This window comes from Hermetia illucens, chromosome 2, assembly GCF_905115235.1.
Source record: "Hermetia illucens chromosome 2, iHerIll2.2.curated.20191125, whole genome shotgun sequence".
Taxonomy (NCBI): Eukaryota; Metazoa; Arthropoda; class Insecta; order Diptera; family Stratiomyidae; genus Hermetia; species Hermetia illucens.
This window is the reverse complement of record NC_051850.1, coordinates 99,921,676-99,948,539: the sequence shown is the minus strand read 5'-3', so window position 1 is coordinate 99,948,539 and position 26,864 is coordinate 99,921,676. Positions and strand designations below refer to the sequence as shown.

The 26,864-nt window shown below is 36.9% G+C and overlaps 1 protein-coding gene across 1 annotated transcript; it reads left to right on the top strand.

The window, feature by feature from the left end:
• The first annotated feature begins 1,949 nt into the window (after positions 1–1,949).
• Positions 1,950–26,259, top strand: LOC119649073 (protein rhomboid-like). The gene is made up of 4 exons (XM_038051068.1): positions 1,950–2,601; positions 17,269–18,051; positions 22,007–22,421; positions 24,393–26,259. The coding sequence occupies exons 2-4, from the start codon at positions 17,857–17,859 to the stop codon at positions 24,698–24,700; spliced, it is 918 nt and encodes a 305-aa protein (XP_037906996.1). The 5' UTR covers positions 1,950–2,601; positions 17,269–17,856; the 3' UTR covers positions 24,701–26,259.
• Positions 26,260–26,864: the final 605 nt, after the last annotated feature.

Sequence of the window (26,864 nt, the reverse complement as noted above, 5' to 3'; positions counted from 1 at the left end):
TCTTGCAGCGCTGTTACATCAGGACAGGGTATCGACTAATTGCTCAGCAGCATTCGGTCTGTACAGGGAACGCATGTTCCATCCGTCCATTCATAATCCGTTGTGGTTGCCGGGTTCGGCGTTGTAAAATCCATCCTGTCCGAGGCTCCTTCTGTGGCTTCCTAACATCGGTTTTCCGTGTAGGGTTGTCAGGCCTACCCAACCCCCAACCTGGACGACCAATTAGTACATTTTGTCCCGTTTTTAGGCGTCTCCCAGGTTTTATGCTCTATCGTGGGTACAAATCCACGTTTCGCCCTGGGACATGTACTATCCTTTGATGAGCGGTATACATATATAAAATTGCTTGCTCGGACTGTCCGAAGGTATATGTATATGGGACCAACGAAAAGGTTAATTTGCAATCTATTTTCCATTACGTTCAATTTAATGAGAGAAGTTTAATTCTCCATAAATTATTAAATAAATATGAACTTGTTTGTGGCAATCCACTGTCGGACGCTAGATAATCATCATTAGCGCCCGAGCGCGATAACCTCCTTCAATTTAATACAATAACTCCATCGAAACAGTCATCATGCATTCCTCATATATTAAATTGTATCTCAATGATGCACTCCACTAAAAATAGGCGCACAATCGCTTCCGACACCCAAAGCCAATTAGTTTTCACTTTCCTATAAGAAACAATGCATCGCATGAGACATCCTTCCACTTCACTAAGCGCATCAAATGCAATTCACACATGGGTCTCTGAGCCATGAGGTCTACCACGAAGCCCATCTGCACCCAACCCGTGGTCCATAACCAGCATCTTCAGACGAACATCTGCTCCTCTATCTCCATCCAATGACCGTTCGAATACGAGATTGTTGTTTACTTTCGCCTCAGATATACCAAAGAGGAGGAGCTTCCGGAGATGGGAGAGTGATTCCTTATATGCACAAAAACCGGCAGGTAGTTGTACATACGTACATACCTCGATAATACTATCTATATCATTCATTCAGGTTAACGAAGTTAAACCACGGATACAGAGCACAATAGTGAGTCAGCCAGGTGTTCGCCAGGTAAAGCGCACCTTGGGCTCTCATATTTACCTTAGCTCGAAGAGAATAATTCTGCAGGGACGGCATGGAATTTGTCCCAAATGGGAAGAGAGTCAATGAAGGTGAACAGGTAAGTGGAAAAGTATCTCAGGTGAGAGAAAGTAAAGGTAGCGTTTGTAAGGGAGCTCAGGTGAGTTCGCGTCACTCTTAAGGAATTCAGTAAGAGAAATTTGTGTTAATAATGTTAATAGCTATGAATGCAATCCTCGGGTATTGTAGGAGGAAAGTGTTATTGGCGGGTTGTTTAGATTTTTCTTAATATTCCCTGTATTAGGAAAGTACGAAATCGATATCTGTTCCGTTGGAATATTTGGATTTAGCCGAGATTCCGCTAATAAAGAAGAGTCCATTAATTCAGTTGGGTACGGTTGTACTTGCCTCACTATGCACAAGAAGTTCAATGTTATGGTTTCAAATAGAAGTCGCACGCCTCAGTGTTGCAATTAATGCGAAATACACTTCGGGGATGAATCATACTTAGGGATCCCTCGAAGAGAGCTGATCAGAACGAAACGTGCCGGCTATCGTTGCTCCCATGGCGCAACTATAAAGTGAAAGAGAGACGATTTGTTGTGGGTGGATTGCCTCCGAAGGTGGTCTGAATGAGTGTCTTCCATGAAAGCTCCGAAATGATGCCGGTTCCACTCGGAACTGTGGCTGGAACGTACCGTGTGGAAAGTTATGTTCCCAGCATTAAAGAGCTCCGCTCTCTTCGCTGTCGCTCCGAGTTCAATTTCCTTTTGAGGCCACTGCTTTTAAGATACCAGAGGTACTTGTTGGCAGACAGGCATTCATATGTTGGGTAACTGCGGCCGCAGCTATTAAGGATGCACTTCTGTGCGCTCAGTCAGAGCCAGACGCGGAGCTGAGAAGTCGAAGAGTCGCCGCTGCCGTTCCTTCTACTTCTTGCAAGACTCAGCTCAGTAGCCACTCAGTCAGTGGCACACCGTGTTATCGTGCTCGTCTTATAAAAGTGTTTTGCCATCGGGCAGAAGCAGTCAGTTGTGCACCGGTACGTCGTTGGTGAGGAACAAGTACGTGGTTATCAGAATTAGGCGAAAGGATCTTCTTAAGGGAGAACACGAGACTAGAAGTGTTTCAAAAATTCTTTGCAATATTAATTCCTCACTGAATCGAATTTGGTCTAGAGCAGGAAAGTTTCGAAATTTATTGAAGTTGTATTATTTCGTGAAATTTGTTAATAAGAGTGCTTTGTGTTGAAATTCACCTGAGTGAGAAAATATACCAAAAATAAAAATATTCAACGAAAAGTGCGAGTGTCTTTCGAATGAAGTTCCAGTGAAACGAAGTGATATTCAAGTAACAACAAAAAATTGCACAAAGGTTGCCCCAGTCCTATCAGTGCAACAGTTACAGTGAACTCTACACTCCTTCGCTACTTTCCAACCTTCAGCGAATACCATACAACAAGTGATCAACTACAACTACCAAATCCTCTTCTCAACTCGAAGAACCTGGTGATATTTCCAAGGTAGGTTTTATTTACCGTTATAATTACAATCTTAAGAACGCCACTCACCTACGCGCAATCGCTGCGTATCTTAAGTTTAAATAAAATTTCGCGGATCTTTGCATTTATGGTGGCATTAAGGTGAGCATGTGTTCGATATGATCGGCCTAAAAGACAACTTACTGATCTTGCCAAAAGTGGTGGCAAATGAGTTGATTTTTTGGTAAGATCATAGTGCAACATTTTTGATTTTGCGTTATTGACAAGTATTTTGAGAGCTGGAAATTGGAGAAACAAGATACTTTGGATCGGATCACGTTAGAGGATAGGGAAGGTGGTTTTCATGGTTGCGGAGTGTGTGGGATGGATAGAGTTGATGCCTTCGTGGATCATTAATTTATTCCTGCTGGAGGGGGGTCTGCTGGAATAAATAAAATAATTGTGCTCCATTTTGAATATCTTTTCAATTTCATTTTATAACCGTAACAAATCGACGAGGAGTTGATCTTAGATGAACTTCCAATTTCATTTGAAGGAGGTCTATCCGCTGACGACTTAGAAATAACTTGAGGAGGATTTCCCATTTCAGTGGCTAAAGTTGTCATTGGAAAGGTCAGTTTGATGGCTTGACGGCGGCAAAGACAATGGACTAATACTAATTTAGAAGAATACGAAATTCTATTCTTGAACAATGCCAACTGAAACTGTTGAGTGGGCATTTAATTTATGGGCACTTGGTTTTCCCACGGAATGTGCCATAACTCTGCATAGAAATGACTAAATTTACTTTTACTGTCTTGGACATGAACTTCCTCAGCGTCAACTACAAGATTTGGACATGTTATACTTGCGATCACGTGTAAACATTTAACGGTTTGATGTGAAAATATGTAACAACCAAAACAAGTGACATTGCTGCAAAACATGTACATGTTTCTGTTTTTATAGTTTACTTATGTGTATTGTTTTTCGCAGTCGTGTTTCTTCGTTTTATTTTCACTTTGCAACTGCATTGCTTAGTAATGTTTTACTTTTCTTGGGGATAAGTACAAGTGAAAATGCATAATTTTCGCAAATTCGGCCGATTTATATATACGTACATAAGTCCATATTGTTTATCAACATTCATACCCAAATGCGGGGAATATCATAAAGAAAATGAAAAATGCAGATAAAGAAAGCAGACTTATAATGCTTGCGTGCAATACCCTATAACTGTGGTTTTTCACTCAATTTGGGATCGGTTTTGCGTTTTTTGCCTACTATTTTGTTGCCACTTTTAATTTTACGGCCGTGATAGTCAGCCTTCATGGAAATGTAAGTAGTGTGAGCCAAAAGTAAACTTGGGTATTCCTCTCTCTAGGAGAAGATCAGTTACTTTTAGTGCACTTTTTACTGCTTGCTGGGGATTACTACCAGCTGAAATTGCTTTTGAGCTCCACGGTATTGGGGGTTCGACAGAATTTAACTTTTAAGTAGTTGTGGTAGCTTTCGGAGTTAGCTGGAAATGAGGAATTATGACCTTGCTGCAATTGACGAGGTGGATTTTATATTGTTTTTGAGAACATACTTACTGGTGTTGTTTCCCACATATGATGCGATTTGATCATTAGTATGGCCCTCAGTCTATATTTTAGCTTACGAGATGTGTAATGTAGCTACTCTAGTGATAAGTGAAATGGCTTAAGGCCTATTTTCTTCTTCTTCTAGCAAAATCTTATCCATTTGTTTATTCCTTCAAATTAATAGTGATAGGGGTAAGTTATAAATGTAGTGTCTTTGTAATCGTTGCTGACGTAAACGGCGTTGTTAGAGCAGCGTGTCTTCCTTCTAATCCCAATTTAAAAATTTGGTTCAATAACTTAGACCTGAAACCATATTATCATAATTGGATATTTACCCTTTCATTCAATTCAGCTTAATAACCCATAATTTCACAATGTTATGTGAAGCTTATCTTAAAATATAAATAATTACAATCTTATTCTAAATCGTCCCAAAAAGATTGAAATCAAATAGGAAAAATTGGATCTTTATTTTCAACTAAAAATGTTTCCTTAATTCCCTGCGGATCAGATGAAAGCTGCATGTCTATGATCCAACCGTAAGGTGAATCCCCAGCTGCTCCACAGACGCAATGACCGTCAAACATTTCAAGTTTCCTGAACTCTCCGATAAGTATCGTATCAAAGTTTTCTTATCTGCAAGTAATTCCTACGTAATCAACAATTTATCGTCATAACCGTATTACATGACATCGCTACTCATAGAACATGATCAATTTTTCAGGTATGCGATTAGTGTTCACTCCGTACCGGAGATTGTTAGTAGAATGACTAACCAATTGTATGTATCTCCGATATATTTGCACTGTAGGCAATTAAGATATTAACCGATCAAGATGGGCGATGAGTGAGTTTGAAAATTCAGGGGAAAACCGGAAATTCACACACACTGAGAAAAAGGCGGAAGTTGGAAAATGATTTCGAAATAATTTTGAGATAATTGCTTAAAAGGTTCCTTTCACGAGAGGTATGGATCGTTTTAAAGTTTGTTTTCATCCATTGAAGGGATTATCTGGAATCAAGTTTTAACTAGAATGCTGGTATCTTGCAGAAAGGAGAGGAAGTTCTCGGATAAATTCTGCGATGATTACTGTGAGAAATTATATTTATTGCCTAAACATTCTTTAAATCCGGTGATGGACAACCGGATAAACCTTTTTGTTTAATATGGGAACCATGCTTAGTAAGGTATTCTCTGGTACGAAGATCTACTATTTATTTTTATTAAATGTTAAAATGGGAGAGCTTTGGTAAATTTTTCGAGGAATTGTTGGCCATGGAAACATATAGTTAGCCTTTGTAGTTATTTCCAAATATTTTGTTTGCTTGATTTTAGAAGTATAAGATATTTTTTTTTTAATAAAATTGCGTACACAATTTTTTTTTATTCTGCATTTATGGATATTTCGTGGAAACTCAAAGAACATCTGGCTTCTGAAATATGTAGAATAAAAAGATAATTAGGTTTATGTACTTTCAAAAATAGCCTTTTTCAAAAAGTCAAAATAATAAAAATGTCTTTGCCTTCGTTAAATAGGGCGCGTGTTTCTCGTATGGCTCATTGCGAACTTCTTATTTTAGCGTTTCGTACTGGGGACTTCATTGTACGATGGGGTAGATGAGTGTAAGCGGCCGGTCCTGGGAGCTCAATTAGCGCTATGGAGCCCCATTCCGATATCCTACACTCCTGATACTGTGACTGCTGTAAAGAGCAATGGAAAGGAAGAAAGCCCAGTTCTTCCAAGTTTGTTGCACCGTTCACGAAGTACCGTAGATCGCCCGTCTTACAACCGGAAATCTCGCGATGCCAAGGTTCCGCAATCTAGCAACATAGTTCGCTATAGGCTAGCGCCCCATACAAACTGCGGATATCCGGTACCCCTCTAATCCAAAAGCTAAATTTGGGGAACTGAGTGTCTGCGAATTTCCAAGTTGTAAGAATATTGGACAATTCACCAAAAAATACTAAACTTCACACCCTGATTTTTACTCGGTTCACAACATCAGGGATGACATTCAGGAAAAGTTGTTTTTTCTTCCAAAAATATAGAGTATAAGCCTTTCTGGAGACTTTCGTAGGAATTTGGATTGAACAAGTGAAATCAGTACAAACTAAAATGTTTTGAAAAAGTATATATATCATAATATATATAGTTTATTCTTGGAATAAGAAAATATAGAAATAAAATAAATTTTATAAATTGTTTTCTTCCACATGCGTAAAACTCTCAAAACACTTCGTGTTTATTTATTCACTCATTCGTTTATTTGATCTACTACGCATTGATTTTAAGTTTTTATTATTAGATTGAGATTTTACTGAATGATGATAACAAGGCCATATCAAACATTATTAAAAATAAGTCAATAAATTCTGCTGGCGTTTAATAAAATAAAAAAAATTATCCATCGAACGTATGAAAACTTTCAAGAATTTCAACTATTTAGTGTATTCGGTTTGTGGAAGATACTTTGAGCTCAAAGTTTGTAAATGTATTATGTCGAACAAAATTATTACCACAGTGGATTACTTTCAAGACATGTGCCTCACTATTAAATATGATTTTTATAGAAGAGCGTAATTTAGTTTGCGTTTAGTAGATTTCATTCGTCTATCCATTTGGCGAGTTTTGCCTCCATGGGTATTAAGCCATAAGGGTAAAAGTAATTTTTGATTATTAAATAGGGAATGTTGAAATTAAAAGTGAATTTCCATTTATATTTTGATGGGGAATGCTATCCTAGAATAAGGATTTCTTTTTCATTCAAAGGTAACGAAGTAATTTCTTCATGGCCATAGAGGGGTAATGATGTGCCAACATCAGATGAACTGGTGTCTATTTTATGTTGCAAAAAAATCTTCTTAATTTAAGGTTACAAATCTTTCGACTTGATTGGTGGGTCCAGTATCAATTGACTTCTCGGGATGCAAGAATTCTGCTAGAATTTGGATGAGCATTTAAAATGTGTTCAAAAATTTTCCGTGTCAAAATCGAAAAAACAATGGATGAAGTTGAATTAATTATCATTTCTGATCCTTGTAAGATTTTTTGCAAATTTTAAACTAGTGGCTTCTCCTTCTTTACAGACAATGTTTATTTCAGAAGCTACTTACTTTTTTTATCAGTGCTTGCTTAGCCGGATGGAGTATAACCTATTTTGTGCAAAGATATAAATATGTAGATATATTAATTCTAGGGTTCCGTTCAAGAATATATTTTTCACAATCATTTCTTACTTATTAGGAAACTAACCAATAGAATTGATTCCGGAATGTGATAAAACAAGTTCTTTTAAAATGAGGAGTAATGTTTTATTTTCAAATTAAAAGATGTCTACTTAGTAATTGTTTTTCAGCATTGCTTTGTTTTTGGTCTTTGGTTTTTGAAGGTCGCCAAGCTTCCTTTTGTACTCTTGCAGTATCCTTTCCGTATCCACAATTCTAAGTCGATCTATTCTGCGAAGTAAATAAAGTGAGTTAATTTGTCTGGGATCGCTCGAATCATCATTTTGCGTTGAGGAATTTCCTTATATTTACATCAAGCGATCAATCGGCACAGAAATCTCTCAAAAATAGTAACTATCAAAATTGCCAAAAGCCTTGTATTGTGAATACATATTAAGTAGAATTTATTTCATTAATTAATTAGAAACCTGTGAACAACAACTTATTTGTAAGCACAGTTTTTTGATATGAAAAAAAAAATGGTATTCGTCAGTGAACCAGTCATTAATACTATCCCTCTTACATTATCGACTATTAGATTTATCACTTCCTCTATAACATACATGTTTTTTTCTCGACTGCTATATTATAAGGATCCTGCGCTGCCTTAGTTGATTACCTACTGAATCAATCCAATTTTAATCAGAGATACGTACGAAATACTTTACGCCAAACTGCTTGGGAATTTCCATTACAGAGTCCGCATAATACCCCTAGTAACGGGCTGATTTTGATTACTGAGATCATATTTAAATATTATTTCTTTACCAAATTAAGATATTCCAATATTTGAGCGCACCAGTGGAACGTTCATTATAATTTGGAGATATTAGTGTAGATTACCGATTCGTGTGGCTCTTCGCTAATTATGAATAACAATTTAATATATTCAGGAATTTCTGCTAAATTTAGCTTTGCAAGCGCTCCATTGAGTGGTTTTCATAATTATAAATGGCGCTAATTTATAGATAATTTCATATTCTGCTCAAAAATGTGGGCAAACCATAAAAAATGTAAATTAAAAATAAAGATATTTTAGATTTTGTCTAACCTCCAAAAACTTTCAGAAAATCATAATTTGGAAATCTACCAGATTGAGATAAACTAGGCTGGTTGATGCCATTTTGCTCTAATTTAAGCGTATTCCTGCCGTTTCCGGCATCACGTACGAATCACCATATCTTAATGTGGCTCAGATGCACTCTTTGGTGGAGTAGTGGGCATCTAACTAGAGTTTTTTGTTCTCCACGGCAAATAATGCTATGTAATTGACAAACAGCATAAAATCAGCTTTAATTAGAAAGACTATTTGCGGTGGGGTCTGTGCCTTTCCATGACGGTCCACCTTCTGTACGAAATGGTGTATTTTTTGGCTGGTCAAATGGTAGGTTCTTTGAAAGATTTGTTTTTGCAAGACTTTTACCTCGACTGGTGATCCTAGCACAACTGCGGGGAGATTAGTACCTGATAAGCTCTTTAGATCGGGGCAATGTCGACTGTTGGGAACAAAGCAGCCGAAAATATCTTTCAAAATAAAAAAACATATACGCAAGCTGACAGCTTTATATAGATGGCCACATAAGCTACGAAGTCCTTTGTGAGCATAGCCATTGTTTTAATATTTCGTAAGGACTTGCAGAACGGACATTTCTAGTTGTATTTTGCATTACATTTCATATCAGGGAGATATATTGGAAAATAATAATTAAAGATGTAAAGCAAAATGGAAATCTTTTTCTAGTCTACCTACCTGCTACCCATGAAACAAAATATTCAATTAAAGATACAATTAATATCATGTTTTCCTATACTTTTACCTTACTAAAGTGAAATAAAATTTCCTCTGACTAAACTTTTATTACACCAAATACTACTTGGGATGGAATAATTGCTGATAAAAGTTTCCCATTGTCGGCATTTCTAGCCCATTACCTATGCACAAGTTCATTACACATATGTATCAATGCAAAAACCGATCACCTATTATTTACACAATTATTTTCGATTAGATTCATAACGGTTTCCTGCAATCTCCCTATTATGCCATCTTTCTGCTCTACTCTCAACAATCATCCGAAATTCTGTAAACATACACTTTATGAATTTTTACTCAAATAACCGTTCGCCTAAGTGGTTGAATATTGAAAAAATATGGGCAATCGCTCAAATCTTCAGATACAATTTCACTTTGATCGTATCTGAAACTAAATTGCAAAAAGGTAAAAAAAACTTTTTTAAAAAATTTTCTCTCATTTGTATCTCATCTTATTAAAGAAAACTAAGTGAAATATCAATTTTTTCCATCATAGAAGAGGCCAGGAGATAAGTATGGCATTAATTTGTTCACAATGAATGGGTAATAAGTGATAGATAATAATATCCCTCATAACTGCGGTGCTTAGACTTCATTTACATGCCAGTAAACATACCATAGTGGAGCGCATATTCATAGCTCTAACGTGGTATTTATTCAAAGTAGAAAAAAAGTGTAATACCGCAAGATCACTTCTCAAATTAAAGATCGCTCAAGAGGATCGGCGGAACTACTATTTCTGTGGAGTTCGCCGCCCGCCCGGTGATGCACATGCATGTCCATAGCTCCATGATGAAAAGTAAGTGAAAAAATCAACCAAGCATTTTTATTAACCTGAAAAAATATAAAAGTAATAATTTTCAAAGTTCACGCTTATAATTTTCCACTTTCTTGGCTAGGTTGCTTTCTCGCAGAGTGGTGTGCACTGCGCGCATACCACCACGAACAGGTAAATCACTGATAAAAGATTGAAGATACATTTCCGCATATTTGATGAAGTCGTGATATTGGAGTATGTAATACAAATAAGTAATTTAGTGTGGCATGTTGAAGAGTCGCTTAGACACAATGTGTAATTTCTTGGTGGTCTTGAGAGCTCTAAACGGTAATAATGGTGTCAGTATGTTCTAGGTCAGTAATTTTGATCGCGATGAGTCGGTTTAAATTTAAATAAAGAAGATTAATTGAAAGTGATTGGTACGATTTCGGTGAATCTAAATCGAATTTTATTCGTTTTCTTTCATTTGAGTTGTAGAATCTTCAGCCTCTTTGGCTGGTGGAATTGAGTTCGTTTGTGGTAAAGCTCATCATGAGAAACACAAAGTAAATTTCAGGTCATCGGAGATAAAGCAGCGAAATGCGTATTTAGCTATTCATATTGTCCAATTTTCAGGTTTTTCTTAGGTATAAAGGCATGTGTGATCTAATAAGATAATGCCCAATTGAAACGTTGCCTTTTCTACATCTTTTGCTCCAGCATAATTTAACTGAATGGTGGAAATCAACTTATAGATACTAAACATTATTAGAAAAAACGTTTTCTCTCTAATTGGCACTTCAGTGGCCGTTTGAAAAATACAAGCTTCTAGGTGATCTAATTAGTTCCGAAATTCATAAAGTGCTATTCACGTTGACTTTACCAATATTGAAGAGAGGATAACAGTTATAATTACGTTAAAGATTCAAAAGATACAAAAAAGTCTTAGCTCAAGGAAAAAAGCGTTATTTTGCGCTGTGAAATTAGACTTTATAGGCGCATGTAAAATGAAAAGAAACGAACGTACATTCTACGAATTGGAAAATTCACAGAGCATAAAAACAATGCCAGCAATAGAGGAAAACAAGCTTAAAATTGTATCTTTTCCATTGTAGAGATTCAGGAACCAAACCAACGATTTTCTATACATTGGTTACATGATGCCGAGAAAGTTTGACTTCTGCATTCATTTCCAACTTGTAGGAACTCACTTCGTTGCCTCATACAAGGAAACACCGAAATCACGACACAGCACTGCGGTTTTTCGCACTATGACAGTGATTTTCCTATTCACAAAATCCAGCATGATCACTGATCACAATGGTGCCCTAGCTGAGCGCGTGTAGCTACACCTGTAATTCAGAGTGAGTTTGAATGCGAAAGAATGAAACCTACCTCGGGTAATTTGTATCAGAGCACCGTTCGGTTTACATTTTCCCGAAATCCAGATGTAACTGTTACTATTCTGACATGGCTACATTGCGCTAGAGAAGAGCTTGCTGCACATATGGCACGATCATCATCATCGATTCGGTTCAGCGATCTGCAAGCATCATCATTACTAACAACATCATTGCGCGCACCAGTGTTGTGAAAAATGAAGAATAGACTGAATCGGTGTTACGGGTTATGACCCTAATTACCTTGACTTGAACAAGTTGATACGGCTAGAAATCGAGCCGCGAAATTGCGGTGTTGATCTTCAATCATCGACGATCATAAACTCGGCCAACATAAAAGAGGAGCAATGAAATGAGAAGATCATGCCACTGTAATTGAATTGTTTTTAATAATGTTTGCCATCAAGTTCGCAATGTCAATTCAATTGCACTCAATCATTGTGATCTTGTTCGGCGATCGATCAGCGGAATGATTCGTTGCAGATCAATGTTTGTTGCTGGATTGATCGATTTAACCCTGCTCCTTATTTCGCAGACATGGTTCAATTGGTTTAAGGTCCACATCACTTGAGAAAAACGATAACATATTGGCGGCTAATGACTGGCTTCCTTTGTCTATCTACTTCTGGGAGTTCGGCTTGGAATTTACGGTTGAGTGTAAAAAAATTATTACACCTTTCTGCACTTACTTGGTAAGTGAAACATCTTAAAATTCTTGTATCTATATCGAAACCAACGTTCGTGTGTAAGATACTTTGAAATACTTGTTCCCTCGACTCGAACGATATCGCTTACACCCTACTGTGTACCCAAAAATCAGCGGGAAACACATTCCTATCGTTTTACCCCACAAAATAGCAGCCTATGATATCTCTATTTCTCACTGTAAGTCATTTTTGATGCCTTTGCTAATGTTGGCATTTATAATCGAGGAAAAAACAGAACTTGAGAAATTCTGGATGAAAATATTCCTTCGTCATCTATGAAATAACTAAAAACTGTAATGACTACTATAAAAAGAGCTGGGAAACATTCTTCGTTGCATGATTTTCAAGGTATGCATATTGGTCTAGGGCAATCTCAAGCGGGGACACAATGTCTCGCTACGGTTAGTGGTTTTATCAGCGCTGCGAATTGTGAAATGTATTTGGTCTGTTTAGATAAGCCTCGTTCGGAAGAGTAGTACTTTTATACCAGTTTTTTCGTGTTCATTCACTGAAGTATTTTAATGCAGGGTTCTTATCCTTTCAGATAATAAGCCCTGTCAAATTTCCATGTTCGTAATACTTAATTTGATATCTCACTTTCATTCTGATGCTAGCGAAGGTCAAATTGGAGGCCTTCTCCTTCCGAGGATGCTACTTACTAAATATTAGAAATATGCTAATTGTTATCGGTAATTCTTTGGGATAGATTGACGCATTATCTGGAGATATTTATTTTAAGCTAGGAATGTGTTGCATTGTATGTGGCGTTTTTGTAGTGAGCTAGAGCTGACAGTTGTTTAGGATTGAATTACTTTTGATCATTCAATGGCCGCTTTCAGTTCAGTTGAGGAAGAACTGTTTAGGTCGGGGTGAAGTTTTGCTTTTTCTAACTGCGTGTCGGTATCCAAAGAGGGTTAGCTACCCGTCGCAACCAATAGTATAAAAGCAGATGTACATTTCGCTTAGACCGTTATTTACGCAGTAAGGCGGAGAGAGCTGATGGACGTCTTTTTGGATACCTGCCCATCTTTCTAATCGTGTTTCTAGCTAAAATATAATAAGGGTGAATAGACAGTGGGTATTCTCTATACTGCACAAAATAGTGAACAGGAGACATAAAATTACTCATCGATTATTCGAGAGAATTCTTTGCTACTGGGTCAGATTCAGATTCCTTGCTCCCAACTTTGTGTTTTTTTAATTATCTTCTTAGGTATTCAATTGTCACTCATATATTGAGCGTTGATCACCCATCCATTAAACATGACCATTCCATTGCAGTTTTTGCTTATTACTTATTGATCTTGCCTAAACTCGTCGAATATTTTGTGCAACCCATGATTGTGTTCATAGGGCGGTCCGATGATTCTTCTGAGGTTCTACATTTTGCACTTCTTCCATAATCAGGAATTACATTTGGGTTGCAAACACGGAGCTTACCATTCCTCTATGCTTGACAGGAATGAATTAGATTTGTCTTTTAATTTCAATAGATTCCTTACAACTGTTCGTAATCATTGTTAAGTATTGGGTGTATTTGTTAAGTGATCGTGAAATACATATAAATCAATACAAGGAGTTTGTTTTTCGGCTATTTTTTTTATTAACTTACCGCAAAAAAACAATATTTTGTGAAGGCGAAGATCTCGTAGTAATAAGAGAACGAATGGTTTGCGAAATACTGTATAGAGAAGACTTTATTCTTAATTGAAAGGCTTTTTCGTCGAGTGAATATAGGGTACTACACTTAATAAAACTTGGAATATGAGTAAAAGAAGATGTTTCCTTTTTGAAAAAGGAAGCTACTTAGAATATTCGCTAGGAAAACCAAACTCATCAGTCATTCCGTACAAATTAAATGGCAGTCTATTTACCATTATCCAGAAATGAAAGCGGAGGGAGGTCAATTCAATATCCTTAGCTGGCTTACGCGCCCCGTGTTGGTCTTGCCGAGAACTGATTATTCAGAACACTTTGATCTCTCCTTCCAATATTCCAACATTGTCAATTCTTCTAAAATCTGCAAAAAATCGATCACCTTCAACACCATCATCTAGTAAATGACTCACTCCGCGGTCAATTTACTTGATAATTTACTCTGCCCTCCCCAAAAAAAGTTTCAATCTCTATCCCATAAACAAACTTCACAGACCTCGTACAGCACAGTTGGATAGGAAGTTCTCAGACCCCACCTGTGAGCTTAGTGCGTATACCTGTTTGGCAGACTGGCGCATGCAGAGTATCTGCCATGGTGTATGTATCACCACCCTATTGGCGAGTTATTTAATATTGAAGATCACTTGCTTTACGGTCGCCATATGGATTAAAATCTGCTTAAGTAAGTCTGAAATCTGAACTGGATGGATTAGCTTCACCTGTAATCGAAAAAAACGCGGAGCTCGAATTCGATGAGGACAATGCCTCACTCTGTGGTATGGATCGTGGTAGTTGATGGGTAGCGCGATTCGTTCTGTGTGATCTTGCTGGACCGCAAAGATGAAGTAGAGTCTATGGAATTAGCCCCTAGACATGTTCATTAATTTATCTCTATACAACCTATCCGCACCTTTTCGACAACTCAAACAATCTAATGGACCTTTATGTCTCTAGCGATCTTCACCTATCTCGTGCGACCCTCTTGCGCGTCGGAGCTTGAAATCAAGAGTGATCTGCCTCGAACGAACCTTGCCCCTAGCACTCTGGCCTAAGCCACGCAACCTGATCTGCCCATGATTGTAAAGTGATCTTAGCAGGTTCACATATGATCAATTAAGATGGAACCAGGCGTACTAGTTCGGAACTTTTGTTTACTAATCCTCTCAGTTGCAGATCAAAACATCGTCTGAGGTCAAATTCTGCAAATATGATTATTGCCAAGACCACTTAGGAATCGTCTCTCCTAATTTTTAAATTAAATGAAAATGTAAACAAAAAACTCGCAGGCGCAAGAAGTCGGTAACATGCTTAGTGAGGCTAATGCTTTTATATTTATAAATGTCAAATCAAATGAAATGATAGATGATTACAATATTTTGGAAGGTGATCACAACACACCGCTGAAGACCGAGCTTACATGCTTTTTTGGTAGGAGCTGGCCAAATTTTACAAAAGATCAAACCATTCAAATATGCATCATTTGGAGATTAGATGGTTTTATTGTTTCGTGTCTTTCTTTGAAGTTTTACTTCTTGGCTAGAAAGTAGGCGGACATGTGATACGTACTTATGTAGATGGTGTTGTAACTCAATATAGAGATATCGTGGCGTAGGCATTCATGAAAAGATCGCTAGATGAAAGAAAATAAATAGTGTGGAAATAATTCATTTAAAAAAGCTTGTGATGATATGTTTTTTGTTGTTTCGGTTTGTTTTTTGTGCTTCAGTTATGGGAATTTCGATTGGCAAGTTTTTCCGAGTTGAATTTTATTTCAGGTTTGATAAATGATTGATTTGTATTAGTGAAGAGAAATATGATCATGGAGGAGAATTAGCCGCATCGCCAGTATGAGAATAGGTTTATTTTTGCATGATTTGTAATATCCATATGACCGTGTGCTTCGTATTTCTGTGGGAACCGTTTGATTAGCGGTATTTTGGAAACACAGAACCCGTGTTCGCCTTGAGAGCCGCATTATCAGATTGTTTATGGAACCCCAATGATGCCTAAACTTTCCATTAGTGTTTGCAGTTCGACTACTAGAGAGCATCGCAGTTAAACTGAACAAAAGGGCTTTACCGTAACCTAAGGGCTGTTTTCTGACATCAAATTATGCAAGTAGGAATTAACCTTGTGGGTTGGTACAAGGCCTCGATCACTTCGATCCTCCGAAGAAACTTAAATGGACTGGGCAACAGATACGAATAGACTAAGCTTGTGCACGCACGTTAAACCTGCAGTTCCAATTTCAATTGGTCTTGGTTTAGATAGATAAGTTGTACTGGGACCTGATTCTCATCTGACGTTTCTACAAAAAGGAGAATACGAGCTCCAAATTTTTTCCTCGTTCTTTCTAATGGATAGTTTAACAAATTACCATGCTATATTAGCTTTTCATGCTGATTGCTTGGAGATAAAAGTCAATGCTCCGCATCCTTCCAAGGAAATGCTCCTCCTCAAATCCACAAGTTAGTTCTTAATCCAATACGAATCCAATGAAGCCTACTACCAATTACACACGCATATGGAAATATACAAATACGAAACATATTCCACTTCGCAATGCTACGATATTTCAACTATAACCATTGAGTGGTTTGCTGGAACTTGGGTGGCATTTTGTCCCCATATTCCGGTTTCTCTTTCTTTGTAATTCGCAAGGAAGAGAAAGAAGTCATTGAACTAAATACGGAGCGTTCTAATTCCCTACATCATTCCACCAGGCTTTAACAAAGCAAAACGACGTTTTCATGTATCGCTTTTTTGTTCTTGTGCTCCTTTTTTCAGGTCAATGAGGTCTATGCATACTCAATTCTTTCCAATGGTGAATTTGCATTTTTTTTCGTACGGATTGAGTGGAGTCGGAATTTGAATAATCGATTGGGTGGCTGTAACACTGCGTGATGTATGATATTAGACCAATTCAAGGTCGTTGGTGTACGTCTGTTTCAGATTTTTGGCACAAATCCGTCAAGAGGATGGATCCCGGTGGACTTTGGATGATGGACAAGAATAGCCCACCCAGACCTTAATTTCCATTCACATTTCTTGCAACGAATGCAACCATGTGAGCGGCATCCATTCGTTCTTTTTACATGAATGACAGTGAAAGTGCATTCGTTTGGGGCTGGTCTGGCAGCTGATGGATAGTTCTGGTTATCTTAGGCTCGGAGCACATCCAAAATGCATTCAGCCAGTTCAGGAGAAATTGGTGGATGTAACTGGTGTTGCAGAAACTGTACTGATTAACGAACTGCACGATAGCTGCAAGCGTTTTCCATATATACATGCTTTCGATAGCCTGGAACCCCTGAACAATGTTTCAAAGACCTCAGTATACACTCCACCTTAATCTCTTCCCAATCGCACGGAACACATGACTCCGACTCGTTTCCCGTGGGGACTTCCCCTACATATCACTCCAACAGTCGCACATCCTATATTTAGCCAATCGATTCTATTTTCGTAGCATTCAATTTTACCAACATGTTACTGTGCAAATTTTATTCGCTTGTACTAATTGCACATTTCATACTAATTTCTCTTATTTTTCTGCATTTTCAGGGTTGACGGCACGTCTGGATGGGAAATTTTCTGCGTACATAGTCATAGCATATAGCGGACGAGTGCAACAACAACAGCGACAGCCGCGAACTAAAAACGACAACTGTGAATGCAATTGCGACTGTTTCTACTATGCAGACATATGTATTTTGACTCCATCCTGCTGTTGCAGTGCATAAATTTAGCGTCTAGACGAACCCCATGCGAATTGTCAGCAAGGACGCGTATATCGAACATTATTTGCACATTAATTTCGACTACCGTGCGGCCACTTCTTATTCATCGGTCATATGTTGTTGCATGTGAAGCGATATTTGCTGACGATACGAGTGAGAAAAGATACAGATAGAAGATATAAAAAGAAAACATTTGTAAGATTCGATACCAATGAATGAAAGCCGATGAAGCAGTCCATTGCTCTAATGAAAGGTTTCAAGCGAAATTTAGTGGAATCACGGCCAACCTATTGAATAGGGGTTGGTTTTTGGAGACAGACGAGTTTCTAGAAGATTCGTAAAATTCATTTTCACCTGAAAACGTGTAAAAGACCAAAAATTCTGTGAAATTTTTGGTTGCTTCTGTACAAGAATGATTGAACAACAGCAAAAAGAAGAACAATCAGAACAGCAGCAACTTCAACAGCCAAAAGAGCAGCAACAGCATATCCCCACCGTTATTGACATTCCATCCGATTTCGAGGATACAGTAGTTAAGAAATATGATGCCGACCGTTATGAATGCTGCCCGCCACCACTATTCATAGTCTTGATGTCCTTAATTGAGGTAAGTTTCAAAGAATTTGTTATCAACGTCACTACATTTGCTGTTAATGTGATTACAATGTCTTCTTGCCAATAAATAAGGGGAATAACTGGATACAGAAGCATAGTTAACATAATTTATTCCTGAGATTCGTCGGGGTGTATTTCAAGGGTACTTTCTCGGAAAGGCTCAGAGAAATCTACGAATTTGTATATAATGGAATTTCGGTTCTTTCCTAAAAAGTGGTTTATGTGTGATTCTTTTTGGTTCTGGAGTTTTCTTGGAGTTCCAGAATTGATCAGAATTGTCGTCAAATGGAGGTTTTAAACCGATTCCAGTAAGAGAGTGAATCGTTCTTGAATCGCACTGTAATCTATGGCAATATCTGTGGAAAGCCTAATCAAGCGGATGTAGACTCGGGCAACAGCGATTAGTGGATATTGATGAAATTGAGAATTTTAACAGCAACCAATCGCTCTGTTCTAGACAAAATCGTATTTTTTGCTTTTTTGGAAAAAAAAAATTACTTTATTTTTTTATTTGTCCATATACTACAAATGATTGGAACTTTCTTATGTGTGTGACCTGACGTCAAGGGAATGTGCACTCAGGGGACTGCCAATTTCATAAAGAAATAAACCACAATGTCACTAAGTCACTGAAAATTTGTGAAGGACCATTTTCAAAACTTATCGCTAACTTTCCACAGATTTTATAAGTAGAAGTCTGGGGAGCGAATTCCTTAATGAAAGACAGAAAGGAAAGAAGGGACGTTATTATAGCATCACAACTTTCACCTCACCTTCATATTTTTATTTTTTCTAGTTTGAATACGCGATTGCCACTTGATCATTTATCATATTTACGATCATTTAATCCTTAATCTACCCTCACCCACCCAAAATTCGGATTCAATCCCAATAGCTCCCCCAATTTCATGTCAACTTTAAATTAATGGTCCTGCTCAATTTCAAAATCCTATTTTATGTGCATCCTTCAATATTATATGTTCCATAGAAAACGATTCCGCGTCCTATCATAAAGCGGAAAACTTACGTCTTGCCAACAAACATCAACCATAAACCATTCATAATGGTCGATCCCATTCTAATTCTACCAGGAATAACGTCATATATCGTACGTGCAATGCAAGTTGTAACTTCCAAAAAGGATCTCCCTGTTTCCTCAAGCTTGAGATGTTCCATTTCAGCCTGCTTTCCGTGAGCTTAGTCATGTAATCCTTGGCTTATGGGACGTATCAATTTGTTAAATGACTCGAGTTTATGCTCCTCACTCACTGGCAAATGTGCATTTTTCATATATAAAAAGGCAGGAACGACGGGATGTAATAGTTTAAATGATTGTGCTGGAAGTTGTGGCAGAGGGGTGGAAAAAGTGGGGGCTTTTAGCTACAATGCTCATTTTTTATCGCTTTTTTTTTCAGCGTGCAAGTCACTAGGGAATCCTATTCCTATCAACTAGTTGTGTCTAGGAAATTGAATTTCTTGCACTTATGTTTGTTGCAGACAAATAATAAATGGAATGGATCATGACTTTTTGGCCTTTTTCTAACGAGAAGGGATGTTATATATTTTCAGCAACAATCCAGTAGAACTCCATCGTAATAAATAGGTAGGAATCGCCAGCAATTAAACAAGCGTTGCGCTCAAGCTCCTTGGCAGAAACCTTGCTTGCCACTACCTGCTCGAAGTATCCTTGTATCCTTAATCTTCCGAAAAATTCAACATTAAACTCTCAAAGGAAGCTTGTTACCCCATTATTCCTTTGCACATGTTTGAATGGCTGCACGAGGAAAAAGGAAATAACCCCGTTACTATTGCAAAAAAATTACATGCATAGCTGAGTTCGAGAATGGCTTCGGCATAAAGTAGATTTCTCCTTTGGATTGGGGCAAGGAGAAAGTAGAATGAAGACGTGTGGCCGGTGCTTCGAATCGTGGCTTCTCCCTGGTGCTAACCTCCCTAGCCGTCCAAATACACTTTCTGTGAATTTATTTATTACCGACTGGATGTTATCTGCATCCTGTTTTTCTGTTTCTGTCTCCCTTGATGGAGTCTTCCACAGGAAAATTCCGATTTTTTGTGCTGATTAGATTAAAAAAGGAGCACTGTAATTTTGTTTGTCAGGATATAGAAGTGTTTTGGTTTCCAGTCGTTCTTTGGGGTTGAGGGAAATGTAAATTTCTAATTTATATGGAGATTTTGAAATGAAGTGGGTATGTGTATATAATTTTGTATTTGTATCTGCATTGAATGTGCACTCTCTTGTGGACTGATAAAATTAGAGCAATGTGGAATATCTTAGACGGACACTTTGAAGATAAGGAAACAAAAAAAAAATTGGAAGTTTTTCAACTTACGAAAAGCCCAAACAGTGGTCTACCATGAGCAAGGCTTAAGCAATCTAAATATAGTGTAGAAATTTAGCCTTTTGGTAAGTGATTGTTCGCCTAATCCTGCGGAATATGTGATCAGAAATTGCTAAGCAAAAGATGAAAATCCTAGGCGAACAGTAAACGGCGAAGTTTCTTCCAACAGGTAAAATCTACATACTTAACAAGAGTTTAGTCTAACAAGGCTTCCACCAAATAAAAGATAGACAGCTGATAGGAAAAAAATTAAAAGGACAAGAAAGATACTCGAGAAAATCTGATAACGCTGGCTGCCATTGGGCTAATTACACTCAGCCTTGAATAAGATATTTTCTATATTGTTAATCTTCCTGTAAAATATAGTTGCTCAAAAATATACACAAAAGTGAAGATGCTAATATTTCCAGGGCTGTCTGCTAGCATAAACTACCGTCTTAGTCTGAAGATTTATTTCTCTTCTCTATTGCGAAAACATTTTCGATTTTAAATAGTCAGAATACTTCCAGCAGTTTCATTATTGGAAAGTATTAATTGAGTTTGGTTCCAGATTAATATTAAATTAAAATGCCGTCCTTGACTTTTTACTTGCAACGAACAGTTACCAACTTTTATGCTCAAACCAAAACACTGAAAAGCTCTCAACCATTGTCAAATCGATATATAGCCATTGTCAACTCTATTTGAATAGAATCGACATGTCCTGTTGCTTCATTGACGAGACAATAATCCGATGCAGTCGATAATGATCAACGTCAACCCTTGACCTCTATTGATTCGAATCCTTTGGGAAATTACTTCGCTTGCTATCAAGCAGACCATCGCCAGTCCATTATCCTCTGACGGAATCATACACCTCCACCAGTCTCCCTTCAATTCGTTCATCCCCTGTCGCTCCTCACGTACGAGCGAGTGTATTATGATTCAGTACACTTTAATCACGTTGATGTTACTGATGATGATGATGGCCTCATATACAACATCTTCTTATGAGACAATATCCATACGAGGGGGCACGGCGTTCTGACCAAAACAGTTTTGATGCGTTCCTCGGTGTCGTTACGGTTGATTTTTTATTGAGACCTTTATGATATCACTCGTTCGCTGCTCTCTCGTGGCCCGCAATCATCATGGTCCTAATAATACCACCCAAGTGTTAAAGTCGGAACGCGTTACCTTTGGTTTTTCTTTTGATGACGCTGTGTGGTACTTTGGAAGAACTATGAGTATAATATGTAATATAGATATTGGGAAGCAGACGAGAGGTTCGCCGCACAAAGGCGAGAACACAATGGTTACACCCTCGACTATGTAAATAAACATACTCGGGGAATTTTAATAACAACTAACGTGACATATTAAAAAATTTATTATCTCATTTTGGGGACCACAGAATGAGGTTTTCCCATCAAGTTGGATTTCTTTTTTGTAAACGAACAGTTTTGATTCTTTTCCTCGGGTTTTTAATAAAGCACTTTGTAATTTTGAGTCCCCGCGGTTGATACCGTTCCGGGCAAGAAAACAAATACAAATTCCTTATGATGTTGTCAAACATTTTCATTAATTTCGTTTCTTCTCCATTTACAGATTGGTGTGTTTGTTTATGATCTTCTAACGACGAAGACGCAGATGGTTCCGGCTGGACCTATTCCAGTCGATTCGGTCTTCATTTATCGGCCGGACCGGCGACAGGAGATCTGGCGATTTATCAGTTACATGGTTTTGCATGCCAACTGGTTCCATCTTGGTTTCAACGTCGTGGTGCAAGTGATGATTGGGCTGCCCTTGGAGATGGTCCACGGATCGCTAAGGATCGCTTGTATATATCTGGCAGGAGTGTTTGCTGGCTCCTTAGGAACAAGTGTTGTCGACGCTGAGGTGTATTTGGTGGGAGCGAGTGGTGGAGTTTATGCTTTGCTAGCGGCGCATTTAGCCAATATTCTTTTGAATTTTGGTGAGATGAAGTATGGCGTGTTGAAATTGGCGTCGATATTAATTTTTGGTGAGTAGAGGTTTTTTTGTTTTCAATTTAAATAATTTTTGAGTCTACCAATCCAAGTATACTGAGTTAGGTAAATCAAAGGATAATCTGCTCTAGTAATCACACCTCTGGATCCTGGAACAAAGGGTATCAATCTTTCAATTGATTCAATACTTTCTAATTCCATAAATAGGGAGCTCTATTTAAAAATAAATGCTTATGGTAAAGCAATCGCAACGAGGAAGTTCAACCAAAATATTTTTAGGAATAAGAACCACGAGGCATTTTACAATTTTCATGGCTACGATTTGCGTAACTGGATTTTTAAGACAAATTAAACGTATTTATCTTAAATCTTCGTATCCAAATCAACAAGTTATAAACTTCCCTCCACACTCAATTCATCATTTTTATGAGGTCCAGCTGATATTCATTCATACAACCGACGTGAATTAACTCATTGGAATGAAAACCCACCAGGTTTTATTCACTTCAGTCACGTACTTCATTTCCTTTTCATCTGACCATGTTTGTTTATCCGCTCTGTTATTTTTCATATATGATAGAGATACTCCAGGTTCAACTATAAATAAGAGAATATTCTCATATTTGTGGAAGGATAATAAACAAACGTTGTTCAAAATAGAATATTATATTTATTATGCGGGAAGGTCATCGGGGTTTTCGCCAGAAGAATGGCTGGATGTTGGAAAGCCAATCAGCGTGATAATTTCCTGATCGTTGCAATTTTGGTAGAAAAAAATAAACTCAGATTCCTACCGCCCGCTATGATAAAAAACCGCAGAAATAAGGAAAACGCCAAGGAAAACAACATTCTCACTCTGACGTCACTCACAGCAGTGGCTAGGTATAGACGTCACGGATCGTGACTGATTCCACCCACGTTTTTCTTAGATACTACGTTCCGTTTAAGAACTAGCCAATCTAAAAGTGTATCTAAAATAGATATGACCTGGTCGAAACCGGGAGAGCTGCAAAATTTGACTATGAAATAAGTGAAGTGGTTTTGTTTCATATGGAAGCGAACTTCCTCCAACAGGTTGCGTTGCTGCTTGTCGAAAATTTATTGACCTGGGAAAGAATTTCGGAATTTGTGGGAAAAAATTCCGACAGGTGTTTCTTTGTAAATTAATGAATTGAATGATGAAAATAGAATCTGCATTATAAAGTGGTTAGAGTGTTTGTTTGCCTGGAAGATGAGAGCCTGCAGCATGAAACCGGCCTAAGCCATCTGGTCCAGTACTACATTCCTAAGTTTCTAGCCACCCAGCTGTTAGTTGTTACCGATGTCAGGGATAATGCTAACTTTTTGTTGCTTCGTGGGGCATTGCAGAAAAGCAGGTTTTCAAGCATATGCGCACACTTGTGGATGGAAAAAGTGACTTTCAACCTTCAATTCATTGCTGTAATTCAGCATAGCCAAAACGTCTGGGATGATGAGGCTGCCTCGCCTCAAAGGTGACCGGCATCTTTTCAACAACTCACGATTGTTGATACTACTTTGAATTGCTAATTTGTCTCGAATGAGATCAGAATGAATCATAAACATTAATAAAAATTAATGCTTTCATTTTCAATTGATGTCCGCTCGGCGACAAGTTCATATGCAAGAAATAATTGGCGCAAGTTTGAATTTTTTCTCGATATGCGCGTGATACCATAGAATGAATGTTTGGATGTTTATTCTGATCTACATTCGCCCGGAAGAAATATATTTTTCTGTTTGAAATGATTTAATTAAAAGCAAATCTTTCGATAATCAAATTAGATTGAGGCTTCTTTGAGGGTAATGACATCATTTTGGCTTTGCATAACGCGTTCCTAGAAGTTAGCAAGTGGTACAGAAGATAGTCTAGATAGGGTTTGCTACTTTCCTAACAATATTCTAATGTTTCTCTCCGTTCGAAACCTAATTAAAAGAAAAATATCCAACGCATTACTAACTTAGTATTCTGTATCTTCTCATTACAGCATCATGCGACTTCGGTTACGCCATCTATTCCCGACACGTAGCGGAGCCCATCAACGCCCCGTCCGTATCCTACGTAGCCCATATAACGGGGGCTTTAGCTGGATTAACGATAGGTTTATTAGTGTTAAAAAATTTCGATCATAGACCACAGAAGTTTCTGCTTTGGTGGTCAGCATTAGGTATTTATGCTGCTTTTACGATATTCGCAATTGTATTTAATTTAGTGAATACGATGACAGCACAAATACTCGAAGAAGAGGGCGAAGTAATAAAACAACATTTGCTTCATGATTTGGGTGTTTCATAAAAGTAAAAATTAAAAAAAAATCTCTGATATCTTCAGCTGCAAACAATAATTAGTTTTAAAATGAATAGTAGGAGACAAATCAACAGTCAAAGAGAAATAGACCGAGATAATTAGATTCCAGTTATGCTTTACCTGTTTTTTTCATAATTAAGTCCAAAATGTATTCCGCTGTTCACAAATATTTTTGTCCTGTTTTTACAACAAATTATTGTTTGTTAGTTTCGTGTATATTTTTCGTGTATTTATATTTTCCACTGCTGTAAATCACTCGATTAGATTCTCAATCTTATTTAACTGTTTAATTATTATAAACAAATTGTACATAATGTTTATGTGGATAAATTTCACCATGAGGTCGATAAAATTTAAATATATGTATTATAGAAAATATTTTTTAAGTACACATAAAAAACGAATCCCAAAACGTGAACCAAACTGTTGTGATATTGCCAAAGACTGATTTGTATAGAAGGATTTTTTTCTGTCTAGTTCTAGTGATTATGTATTATACATTTACTGAAATACCTAAATATTTAAATTAAGTAAAATAGATCCAAAATATTTGTACGGTATGTACAATGATTTGTACATACACCGCTACAGACAAAACGAAATTAAATTGAAATGCATCTTGGATTTTAAGAATGGTGGGAAAGTATCTCGTTCGCGTTAATAATCGACAAAATACCAATTCTTGAAAAAGTTTTCCCTTTCTTACTTGTGGAAATCAGATAACTTCCTTTGAAAAATGTTCTTGCAGTATTCGAAGAACTCATGCTCCTTCATAGCTAAGATCGTTCTCTGCGAGCAGAATTGATGAATTCGGTAGATACATATTCTTCCCAAGTTTTGATAGATCCAACGATGCACAATTATCATTTTAAAATAACTATTTCATATTGTATTGTATTGTAAAAAGTTCGATTTAAACACTTTCTCAATTCAAAGATTTCAAATTGCAGAAAAAGAATTTCGAGAGAAGATCATAGTCGCGGAAGCTGTTTTACACAATACTACATATGAAATCCATTAAGCTAGTCGATAGTAATTTATTAGTGTCTCAACAATGTAATATGCCTACGAGAAGATAAATTATAGGCGAAAAGATTGCGAGTTGAAAGCAAGAGTGTGTATGAGGAGTTTGTTGTGTAGATCCTAATCTAATTAGATTTCATCTATTTGCAACAGAATTCCACTGACACATTCATACGCGCATACAAAAGAGTATTATTTATTTATTAAACGGAAGAAAAATTTATAGATAACATATATACACAATTAACAATTTATTTAATTTATTTAAATTAGTTTCCCTCCTTGTTTTGTCCTTCTTCGCCCTCTTACTTTCTTATTTATTCATATTCAATGCTAGTATTTTGTTGAAACTATATATACTAAAATTAACAATTATTTGTATTAGAACAGACCAGTAATATTTCCTTTCACACACAACTGCTAAAAACCAAAGATATATATTTTATAAATCGTAAAAAGGAAAGCACACAATACAAGCGAAACATAAAAAAATAAATCCCATTTATCAAGCGATTTTTGTAGAATTTGTGTTTATTTTTACTCCAACCCGTATGTAGTCAAAAGTATTTATACAATTATTTCTTGTTATAGTGATCGATGAATATAAAAGACGCAAATCGTATAAAATTTGATGTAATATTTTCAGTGAATGCAGTAAATACAGCTTTAATAGCCATCCAATTTTATTTTTTGCTCTCTGTAAGTGATAAATAAAATTTTGTCCAAATGTTCAATAACTAGATATGCAAAAAGCTTGTTATGGTATAAACGTAATAAAATGCCTAATGTAGTTCCAATTTGCGATACAACACAATAATGGAAAAATTTAAACAATCGACTGTAATTAAAATCTACAAATTCAATCAAACGCAAACTATTATAAATTAGAATAAAAACAAAAATTGATCAAGTGTGAGCAATGCAGATTGAAAAGAAAAGAATTGAAAACACTGCCAAAAAGTGGAAGTAGTAAAAGAAAAAGATGAAATAGAAAAGGTATCAAAAAGAAAATAAAACCAATTCCAATCAAAGTATAAACATTCTGTTTCATTCGATAAAAAAGTAATCCAATAAAATTTCAGCTAGTTTGTACTTTGAAAGTTCACCTTCTTCGCATCGAATAGGAAGG